This window comes from Macrobrachium nipponense, chromosome 43, assembly GCF_015104395.2.
Source record: "Macrobrachium nipponense isolate FS-2020 chromosome 43, ASM1510439v2, whole genome shotgun sequence".
NCBI classification, from domain to species: domain Eukaryota; kingdom Metazoa; phylum Arthropoda; class Malacostraca; order Decapoda; family Palaemonidae; genus Macrobrachium; species Macrobrachium nipponense.
Window position 1 is genome coordinate 12,810,553 of NC_061104.1, and position 12,237 is coordinate 12,822,789.

A 12,237-nucleotide genomic window follows, 5' to 3' on the forward strand; every position below is an offset into this window, starting at 1 on the left:
ATCTACAAGTGGTAGCACAAGCTTTCTGTATAATAAAAAAAAATAGCTGCTGTTATTGGTTTGGGTACAAATCCTCGATGGATGTCATCATCTAGATAAGACAATGAATCTGTAGTGGATATTTTGACATATAAGTTCTAAGCTAGAAATATTCACATTGTCCATAAAAATTTTTCTACTGTTATTCTAAAGCAACATCACCAATCCTTTTTACCATGGATTTAGAAATTCACCACAGAAGAATGAATGATGGGTAGCTAGTCTCTTTTCGTTCCCTCATTCAGTTCTTTTCACTATCCCCCTAGATGCTGACCCCTTGATGTGGGTAGGGGGGTTAGGGACCAGCAGCTGGGCTCTGATGCCTGGTGGAGTTGCTTTCTCAGTGGTCCTTGGGGCCCAGCTGCTGATCCAACTAAATTAGTCAGAACTTTTCCTTCTTTCTGCAATTTTTTCATTCTTACTACATCCTTCTCCTTCATGTAATATTTTCTGGGCTCAGCCGTGTCGCTCCCGTGAAATATGTCTGCTAATTGGAGGGGTTGCTGTGGTAGTGTTTAATACTCGCCCCAGTTTTATACCGACACCTTTTATATAGGTGAGCGAGTCAGAGGCTTCTGACATGTCCAATTTAGCAGTTCTCTGGTATTATAGCAATATTTTACTAGAAATAGTGCTAAAGCAGACATATTTCACTGGGCGACACGGCTTCCTCGCCCAGAAATAGATTTTTCCTACGTCAAAATCCCTTTTTTATTAGCATTTGGATTAATTATGTGGAATTTTCCACTTTTGTTAAATTTTACTGCTTAGGTGAGTCTGAGAAGGGATCGTGTTTTGGAAGGGGTTTGCATTCGAAGCTAATTGTGGGAGTTGTGGTGGTTGAGTCGCCACCTAATATGGTTTGGACCCAAGAGGTAGTGATGGGACCCTCCCATTGCTACCTTGAGGGCAGAACCATCTCCAAACATCAGCCCATCGGAATCCAGGGGGACTGGTGTTTGGGATGGGACTCCTGGCTTTTGTCCGGAAGCCCACCAATACGTTTGGAGTGGGGAGTCAGTCCCCATTAGTGGGGGCAGAACTCCCAGCAGGCGGATAGGCTTATACCTGGGCCACTGCAAGCGTATTGGTGCTATCCCGTAAGGGTAGGGTATGGGGTGGACTATTGGGAATCAACTCTCACTTGTGCCATTGGTGGAGAATGTGAATACCTGACTGATCCACGATACTTTCTTGATAAAACCAAGCAGTTTTGGGTGTGTAGGTGAGCCGGTTTGTGTAAGGTGGTCTGGTGTGTGCGTGCTTAGTATCCTGGGACCGCTTTGTGGGCTTGTGCGGTTAGTTGGGGTGGGGAGTTTGGGCATTAGAGGCTGCCTTGATTTCCCTTTCTGATGTGCTGTTGGGGTCTCAGCGGGGCTCTTGGATTTTGGGTGCACACTTTTTGGACTTCTGAATATGAACCAGCATAATTCTATGGATTTTGACAAAAGTTTTCCCTCCCCTGGATCTGACGACTTACTGGCACTGGCAACGACTTCTGGCTTGAAGATGGATATGAGCTCGGCTATCGGACAGAACCAAACATTGAGACACCAGGGTGTTAGTAAATCTGGTGGATTTGATCCTAATAATAGAGTCCTTCATTGCACTAATATAAACTTGTCATTAGATTATGAGTGTTTGTACAGTGTAATGAAACAATTCGGTAAAGTGGAAAGAATGAAATTAGTTCTGGAAAAAGACAAGCAATCATTTTCTGCTTATGTTAAATTTTCCTCACCCTTGGAAGCTAGTGAGGCACAACAAAGACTCCATGGCCACATTCTTAATGATTTGGTTCTTAGCACGAAAGTGTTTTCAGTGAAAAACTTAAATGATGAGCCGTTTGATTTTATCCCTAAGAATGAAGAACATGGACCAGCCCCAAGTACCAGAGCGCTTCCTACCCCTATATGGCATGTTGCTAGCTACAAGGAGGGAGGAAAAAATTTTATAAAAGCTGCTGAATGTATCGAGAGCAAGGTAGGTTCCATTCCCATTGGAAACTTGAAGCGTTATGGAAAGAACTTGCTAATAAAAGCTGGTAATGAAACCCAAGCAATTTTGCTATCGAATTTTAAACCTCCTGAAAGTGGAAATATCGAATCTATTGCATCGCATAGATTCTTTAACACACTGAAAGGGGTAGTATACTCAAAAGACCTGCATGTTTTTGAAGAGGAGGAGATTCTCCATCGATGTCCTCCTTGTGTATCTCACATTAAAAAACTTGGAGGGGATGCAGCTATCCTTTTAACCTTCTCCTCCAGTTACCAACCTGATACTATCATTGTTGGCCATGAGAGGATGCAGGTAAAAAGATATAAGCGAAATCCTAAACAGTGTCGCAAATGTTTTGAATATGGCCACATTCAAAACTAGTGTGAAAACAACAAAAGATGTTCTGTGTGCTCTGCGGAGCATGATAATTTTGACGAGTGTGTAGCAGCCCAATACTGTTTTCAGTGTAAGGGTGATCACTCTCCAAATTCTAGGACTTGCCTCAAATGCAGATTTGAAGAAGATGTATTGGCAGTGGCTGACAACGAACATGTCAGCATTAGCGAAGCAAAGAGTGTGGTAATGGGGGCAAACAAAAGTGCCAACTCTACCTATGCTTCAGTAATAAAACTTATGAAAAGTTCCAGCAATTTAAGGCAAAAAATAACTGCATCTGATAATAGGCATCACATACCTGCTACTTCACGGACTGTAAATAATGAAAATCCCCAATCTGTCAAGAAATTTTCATCTGCTAGTGCCTTGGAGTCCAACACCAAAAGTTGTACTTCAAGAAGTACAGAAAACTCACCTACCAAAGTCAATACAAAGGTGACTAATATGATAGTTGCAGGCTCTCCTCCCAAAAAAAGGGAGCCAAAATCAATCAACAATTCGGGAAGCTGTTCCAAAAACACTTCCAACAAGAATAAACCAAGGGACCAAGCCCAATTAGATAGAGCTACTTCAGAGCAGTCAATTGTCACAGCCACAAACAAAAATGAAAGCAAAACTATAATTACAACCACCAAGAAGCGCACAAGGAATACATCCCCAAATAATGACGGCTTTAAAATAACCTCAAATGGGTTCAGTGTTTTGGAAGAGATCTCTCCACCTAGAAAGGTGGTTCCAAAAGCAGTTTCAGCCCAAAAACATACGAGTTCTGATCAGTCTTGTCGCCCTAAGACAAATGAGCCTTGTGATTTGCAGAATCACACTAGAAATTCTGATCAAAATCATAACCAGAAATATGATCAGCCAAAAACTCTAAATTCCAATTCAAATGAAAAGGGATTAAAGAAACAGTCACTTATAAAGGAGAACTTTCCTCTCCACACTAGGAGCAGTACTTCCCCTCAAAGGAGTGGGAAGTAGCACTTTTTACCACTTTAACATTCATATTTGACATCCTTCAGTGGAACTGTAAAGGTCTCAGAGCCCGTGCAGAAGACCTTAAAGTCTTAATTCATGAATTCAATCCAGAGATTATATGCCTGCAGGAGACAATGTTAGGCAACTCTCCTTATAATCCTGGACTAAATTATTCAATATTTAACTCCTCTCCCCCAAGGGGTGGTCGGGCCCATGGAGGTGCTGCAATTATTGTTAATAAAGCTCTGCAGCACTCCATAATACAATTAAATACAACTCTACAGGCTGTTGCTATTTCAGTCATCTTGGAAAAAAGGATAACCGTTTGCTCCTTATACCTTCCACCAGATCTTGTTTTAAACGGTGAAGATATTCAGTCCTTAATTAACCAACTTCCAGCTCCTTTACTTTTCCTAGGAGATTTTAATGCCCACAACCCCCTTTGGGGAAGTCAGTTTCTAGACAGTAAAGGGAAATTAATTGAAGACGTTATTGATAGGAATGATGTTATCCTATATAATAATGGATCAATGACTTTCCACAGTATTCATGATAATCATTTCTCTGCCCTGGACCTTAGTATCTCTTCAACAAGCATCCACCTTGATTTTAGTTGGTCTGTTAACGAAAATTTAAATGGGAGCGATCATTACCCGATCCATTTAAAATATACTGTGAATGGTCCATCTGAAGTTTTACCGAAGTGGAAGGTAGAGGAGGCAGATTGGGATAAATTCAGTAAGGGTGTCATACTAGATAGGGAGTTTGAGTCATTTCAATCTCATCTAGATGCTTATGATTACTTTATTGAATCTACTCTGAAGAGTGCTGAAGGCTCGATTCCCAAAACAAAAGGTAAACCTCATAGACCTGCAGTTCCCTGGTGGAATAAGACATGTGGTATTCTGAGGAAAGTCACTAGGAAGTGCTACCGACGATACAAAACTAGTGGTTCCCCTCAGTCTAAATTAATCTATAATCGTGCGTTAGCCAAGCAGCGGCGCTTTTACAAGAAACCCAAAAGAGAGAGTTAGCTTTACTATATCAATGGAATCAATTCCAGAACTCCAATGAGAGTGGTGTGGCGCAAAATCAGGAAACTAAGTGGAAAATTTGTTGCGTCACCATTACCCTCATTAAAGGTCAATAACACTCTGATCACAGAGCCCACTGAAGTTGCCAATGAGCTGGGAAAACACTTTTCTCAAGTTTCCAGCCCTGACAATTATTCTCTAGAATTTCAAAGAATTCGGAATGCCAAAATGACTCTGAAATTTGAATCTGGAAAATCTGAACCATACAATCACAAATTTTCCTTAAGAGAATTCCCGTCGGGAGGCCCTCTCTTCAACTGAATCAACAGCTCCAGGGGGTGATTTAGTTTTATATGAAATGCTTAAACACCTCCCAGATGATGCCAAAAAGTATCTACTGGAATTTTACCCAAGGACTGGAAAATATCCATAATTGTTCCCATAAAAAAGCCTAATAAAGACACTTCCCAAGCCACCAGCTATAGACCAATAGCTCTTACCAGCTGTGTGTGTAAGCTGATAGAAAAAATGATAAACACCAGATTAGTTTGGCACCTGGAAACAAAAGGACTAATATCTCCATTTCAATTTGGTTTCAGGAAAAATCGTTCCACCCTTGATCCCTTGCTGAGGCTGACCAATCAAATCCAGCTTGGATTTGCCAAACGATGTCAGACTATTGGTGTATTTTTCGACCTAGAGAAACCATATGACACTACTTGGAGAATTGGCATCATAAAACAATTGCACAAGATGGGCATATGTGGAAGAATGATTATATTTGTATATTCCTTTTTAACAGAGAGATTTTTTAAGGTTAGAGTGGGCAACACACTCTCCCAACCTTTTGTGCAGGAGGAGGGTGTTCCACAAGGAAGCGTTTTAAGTGTAACACTTTTTTCAGTGGCAATAAACAGTATAGTCCAACAAATATCATCACCTATTAAATGCTCACTTTTTGTTGATGACCTTGCAATATACTGCACAGGATATGATGCCTTGTCAGTGTGTAAACATCTGCAAAGGTCTGTTAATGCCATTACAAAGTGGGCTGATGAGAATGGTTTTAAATTCTCCTCCTCTAAAACAGTTTCTGTAAGATTTACTAGGTGCCAGCATGTGGAAGAGGTTCCCACACCCAGTTTAAAAGGATCTATCATTACTTATGAAAATGAAGTGAAATTTTTGGGAATGACCATTGACCAGAAATTGACATGGGCCAGCCACATAAACTCCTTAAAGATTAAGGTTAAACAATCTCTGAATATTTTAAAGGTTGTTTCTGGATTTAGTTGGGAGCTGATAAAAAATCCCTGCTGAGACTATATGACTCGTTGTGTAGGTCCAAGCTAGACTATGGCTGTCAGATTTATTCCTCAGCTTGTCAAACCAGGCTGAAGGAACTAGATGTTGTACACAATATGGGGCTGAGAATATTGCTCAGGGGCTTTTAGAACTTCGCCTGTTGAAAGCATATATGTTGATACTAACCAACTTCCCCTTGATTTGAGAAGGCAAGAACTAGGATTAAGGTACATGGCTAGAATTAAAAGTGCTCCCAAAAATCCCTCCTTCCAGGTGCTGAGGGAAGCAGACTCACGGGTCTTTTCTGGTATAAGAGCCTCTAGACCATTCCAAGTTAGACTAAATGAAGATGTTAGGGGTAATAATCTTAAATCCCAGAAAGTCATGGAAGTAAAACATCCTGTGTATCCTCCATGGCTTATTCCAGAAGCATCCGTGTGCAAAAAAGCATTTAACAAAAAAGACTGTCCTGAGGAAGAGATTAGGGGAAAATTCTTGGAGCATACTAATGTGACAAAAATATATACGGATGGATCAAAGTCAAGTAGTGGTGTTGGCTGTGCAGTTATCCTTGGTGATACAGCATATACAGCTAAACTGCCTGACTTTGCATCCATATTCACAGCAGAATTAACAGCCATAGTCTCTGCCCTGGATATAGTTGCTCAAAGTAGCGACACTAATTTTGTCATTTACTCTGATTCGAAAAGCACTTTAGAAGCTATTAAAAAATTCAAAAGCTTCCATCCGTTAGTTCAAAAAGTTCAGGAATCGCTCCTCCATTTGTATTATTTGCGTAAATCTATCTCTTTCTGTTGGGTCCCTTCACATGTGGGGATTTGTGGAAACGAGATGGCAGATAGGGAAGCGAAAGCTGCTAGTGTCTCCTCAGAACGAGCCTTTAGTAAAGTGCCTCATACAGATCTAAAAGGTCCTTTTAGGTCTTATATTTTAAGCAAATGGCAAGAAAGATGGACTTCTCCTCATCTTGCCAATAATAGAAAGTACAGAAATATTAGAAATAATATATTGCTGTGGCCTTCGTCTTTCCAGTCTGATAGGCGAACAGAAATAGTTTTAAGCAGACTGAGGATTGGGCACACTTATTTGACCCATCAGTTTATTTTAGAAGGGGGCAGCCTCCCAGAGTGTGCTTGCGGTGGCGAGATGCTAACAGTGGAGCACATTCTGGTTGCTTGCCCCAGATATTTTAACCAGAGAGAGAGATATCTTAGGGGTAAATCCCTTTGTGATATTTTGGGAGATGAAGCAGATATTTCTGCTCTCATCTCCTTTTTAAAGTCTATAAATATTTTTAATAACATTTAATTATTTTTTATCTATCACATCATAGATATATATATTTATTTATTAAGCATTTTCTTCATTTATTTCTTCATTAATTCATTCATTTCTCATATGGTAATTTATATATGAACCATTTTCTTCATACACTTATTAACTCATTCATAATGTAATTTATTTAATCTCCATTATGGCGCTGAATGGCTTCTTTGGCCCCAGAGCCTGGGCTTTTGCCCTAAAACTCATACATCCATCTTTTCACTATCATTTTGGGTTGAAGGGGTTACAGCATCTGCTTTGGAATAAAATATTTTTCCTCTCATTTTAAAAATGAAAAATCTACAGCCAATTTTTTGCTTTAGATTTTTCAATGAAGAAAGCAAGGTGCTTTAGCAGAGAGGGTTAAAAGCTTGCCTCCTGATGTTACTGGTTACAATCTTCATAGCAATTAGCTCAGCATTCATTTAGTTTATTGCTCTAGCTTTCAAATACAAAAATTACAAAAACTTTTTATTTATTTATTTTTTAACATATTTTGAAAGATGGTAATTTGGATAGAGGGAGGGTTGAAAGCTTGGCACATGTTATTGGGTATCAAATGAACTTTGCTTGGCTTTTGATTTCAATCTATCTGGGAGTCTCATGGATACCATCAAACTAGTGATGTTTAGTGTCTTCTACAATGGAAAAGGAGAGGAAAGTTCCTAGAAATGATGACCGGCTGCCTTGTTAACTGTAACATTGTTTCAAAAGGAAGTTCCTCATCAATCTGCACTACACCACCCTCATGGTGTCACTAAGTTCCAGATGCAAAATTACATACACTCAAGTCTCAAAGTAGAGACAAATGCCCTGTGCCGGTCGTCAGAAGCAACATGGTACTGTTGCCCTTATAAAAAAAAATGTAACTAGTATAAACTTTGCCATCTAAGAAGAATTAATGGATCCTGTATGGTATTCATGCAATGTCCCATGTGAGGGGTATGACAGTGAGATTTATGGACCACATTGTTAATGGTACAGAATAATTTTTGTAGTAGCCTTTAGCCCTGAGCAATACTGCATTTTAATTTTCATTCATATTTCCTTGTGGTCTCTTTATGCCTATATTAGTTTAAAAATGAGACAACAGTCTTGTTAAACATAACCTTCAAATAATCCAACACTCATATACAGTGTTTATATAACATTGTTGGCCACTTCTGTTGTGTGCCAGGTATGTCCTTTTCCTATCTCCTGTTCAAATCATCCCTAATCAACTAGTGAATGGAAGTAAGTTAGACCAGTACTTGGGTTTCATAGTGTACAGCTTTGTTACATATTTGCATCAACCACCAATCTAGGCTGTTAGGAATGCTCTGGCTATGCTCAAGCTTATACTCTAAACCCCAGGCTGGTGATTTGAACTTATGAACAAATCTATCTGACAATATGTAAGGGGTTAATTTCCTTTCATTAAAATGCCACTGGAACTAACAGCGACTTATTCCGAAATATTTACAATCAACATTAATATCCAAAAGAAATATCAATGTGCATCACTGCTATCAGTAATCTTACCTGAGCTTTTTTAGAATCATCAAATCCACAAAGACAGTTGTAAATATGACGATACCAAGGTACTCGAGGTCTAAATATCTTATGATCATCTGAAAGAAAGAAAAATTGTTAGATACAAGAGATAATTCATAAACTGCTCCTCTCCAATCCCATCCTCAAAGAAAAGTTCTTGAAATGATAAAAGTCATTAATCATACGTTGCTTCATTTCACAACGTTCCTTATGAAACATTCACTTACTTCTCAAACCAAACAAATGGGTAAAATAAATGATATTTTTACATAACCTACTATCTATAAATTCATTTCATCTCAAATGTATAAAAAACAAGAGCAGTCTATAGATTAAACCCATTCAATAGCTCTTTATTTAGATTTTAAAATATATATGTAACAGTAACAATAAACCAATCATCTTTATCATTTTGAAGGACAATCATTAGGTTCTCAAGAGTCTTACTCAACCCTGAAGCTGAATATCTCCCAAGCTGAAAATATTAATAAATTCCAAAGCAACCAGTGTTCAAATTGCACAACATTACTAGCTTTTAAAAAAGCACATTAACAGGTTTAATGGCACCTAACATAAACTCATATATATACATACACCGTACACAAGTATAATCCTTTTTAGAACAAATTATTCAACATTCAAAATGTGTTCTCAATTCTCACAAGCATCCAATACTCTATCTTTTTTTACCTCAAATAACTCCCACCTCTTCAACAAAATCATCTCCTCTTTTGGATCCTCCTACTTCTACTTCTTACCCATCCATTTGCCACATGGGGGAGTAGTGCCTTCAGTGCACCCATTACTAAAGGTTCTTTGAAGTGTCCCTTTGGCCCCTAGCTGCAACCCCTTTCATTCCTTTTATTGTACATCCATTCATATTCCCTTTCTTTTTTCTTGCTATCCACTCTCTCCTAACAATTATTTCATAGTGCAACTGTGAGGGTCTCCTCCTGTTACACCTTTCAAGCCTACCTACTCTCAATTTCCCTTCCAGCACTGAATAACCTCATAGGTCCCAGTGCTTGACCTTTGGCCTAAACTCTATACTATTCCCTTCCCATCCATTCCCTCCATGACAGACTAGCTACGATACAGGCAGTCCCCAGGTTATGACAAGCCTGACTTACGACGTTCCAAGTTTATGATGCTCTTCAAATATAATAATAAAAAATTATCTCCATGGGTACAACGCCCATCCAATGGAAGAAATATGGCTCTAAAACAGCACAATGGTCAAAATTTGGAGATTTCTTGATGAAAAACTAAAAAATACAGGTTATGTTGTTTTCAAGACAAAAGGATTATAAGTAAGAATGGAACCCCTGGCATAAACCAGGGACTGCCTGTATTTTGAAAGCTTCTAGCAGACTGACTCCTTGACTTTCCAAAAACTATAGGTTAGGTATCAATACACTCATCTTATATCTTATCAAATCATAAGTATGTCCCTTACCCTATCCGTATTCTATATTCACTGCACTGCAGTTATTTACTTAAGAAGGTTTCCAATTCAAATCAAATGAGTGCTGGCTAGGTTTCAATTCACATCAAATGAGTGCTTGCTAGGAAGTTTAAAAATAAATTTGCAACAATTTCTGTAGATCCAAATTTCCTTCTCTCATTCATCATGACTGGCAGTTTAGTTGTTTCTCTAAGTGAAAAGTCAACTTTTTATATAATTTCTGATCCCCTTGCTTTCTCATCTCTAATATTGTGTCATTCCAATATTTTCTAATCATAAGGTATTCAGGGCCCCTTTGAAAAGACTGTTCAGCAGTTTTCCATAAAGTAGATTCCAGGAAGATCAATTAAAACTTTTTCACTTACTTAATGAGATATCCTCTATAAGACCATGTCAAACAATGTTGAACACTAATCTTCCAAATTACCACTGTTTTACATCAACTTTTACCAGAATTTTAAGTAATGTATTGAAATTCAGTTTCCACTTAAAACTCTTCCATATCACTTTCTTCTTTCAGATCAATATAGCCTCTCCTGATGACCTACTTTCCTATTTTTCCAATATTTGGTCACTTTCTTTTGAGGGGCCTAAAAAGAATCTTTATTGTAATTTTTATCTTTAAAGTATGCTAAAGTCTTATGACACAGAAATGTTACACTGCTAACTGTTGTTTTGTGCAACACAGTACTAAAGGCTCTTTGCAGTACCCTATGCTTCTAGGTGCCTTTTTTTCCCATTCCCTTTAGCCTTTTCTGAATTACCAGTCCAACTTCTTTTAGTAAATTTGCCCCAGTTTTTACTAATAAGAATTATTCCTTTGGGTGAGACCAACGAGATTATGGAAATGAGTGGTCTTGGTAAACAATAATTAATATGGTCTTTCATAAGCCTGTTAACAAGCATATAACTTTGTTTCTCACTGTAAGTTCTCTTTTGTTGTTGACACAGCATCTGCTTTCTTACCCATTGTGCATTAGTGGAGTTCCTCAGGATTCTGTTTTCTCACCTAGTCTCTGACTCTTCTGCAGAGTCCATTCTGGTTCCTCTTCATTAGAGTATTATATCTAAATAGGAATTCTGTAGATCAAGTCTATAGCATTCAAAATTCAAAAATTCTGCTTATATCTGTCTCCACTGGAACTTAAATTCAATGATTTAAGAAAAATGTAATTCAGCATGTATCCCTCATCACTGATTTGAAAGCTGTGATTTATCTCAATTTTCTTGGATTGATTGAATACCTTAAAAAATTATTCTGCCATTGCATCCTCCTAAAAACCAAAGATTTTTACTCTCCTCAACAATTTGTGTAACAATCAGCTTCTGTTTCCCTTATCCACAAAATGGAGAGGTAATTTGACAGACTAATTATCATATAATTCTTTCCCTTCCCACATTCTCTTTCTCCCTGCTGCAAGATATTATCTCTAATCCTGTCAATTAAGTTGCCTTTCAGCCCATTATTACACTGAACTCGAGTCGTTTTGCCCCCTTCTCTCAGGTAGCCTTGTAATACCAATCAGGCCACCACTTCCCAAATTACTCCTTAAATATCACTAATCATCGGGCTAAAGATAGAAGAAATAAAATATAGAACTTAGGCCGACAACCAAGCGCTGGGACATATGAGGTCAATCAGCAATAAAACAGAAATTGATGATAAAAAGGACTGAAAGGCACAACAGGAGGAAAACCTCGCATCTGCAATAATACATTTCACGGGAGCGACACGGCTGAGCCCAGAAAAGATGGAGTTAAGAACACGAAGGGAGGTACAGTCAAAGGAATGAAAGGGGTTGCAGCTAGTAGCCAAAGGTATGCTACAAAGACCCTTATGATATGCCTACAGTGCACTGAATGAGGTTCACTTATGGCACTAACACCCTACAGGGATCAGGGTTTGGGGACAGTCCCTATTTGTTTTATCAACTTTAAAAAATTTTTCCTACATTCATTTTCCCTAACCATTACAATGTTCAATCCTTTTGAGAGGTCAGTGGGTGTATTCCTTCATTCAGGACTAAGTGTTTCTCTAGATAAAGGCATTAGGTGCACCAATTCTGAATTAAAAAAAACTCAACAAAACACTTCATACATACACCCAGAGGCTTTTAAATGCACATCAATTACCATTAACTG

At 38.4% G+C, this 12,237-nt stretch overlaps 1 protein-coding gene across 5 annotated transcripts in view; it reads right to left on the reverse strand.

Moving 5' to 3' along the window:
• The window catches only part of LOC135213537 (sodium/glucose cotransporter 1-like), a 289,323-nt gene that overhangs the window by 158,051 nt on the left and 119,035 nt on the right, over positions 1–12,237 (reverse strand). For 3 of the 5 annotated variants that reach the window (XM_064247467.1, XM_064247469.1, XM_064247471.1), the window contains one exon: positions 8,619–8,707. The exons of the other annotated variants lie outside the window; for them this stretch is intronic. In XM_064247467.1, coding sequence (XP_064103537.1) covers positions 8,619–8,707 — 89 coding nt within the window. The remainder of the gene's footprint in view (positions 1–8,618; positions 8,708–12,237) is intronic. 5 annotated transcript variants of the gene reach the window in all.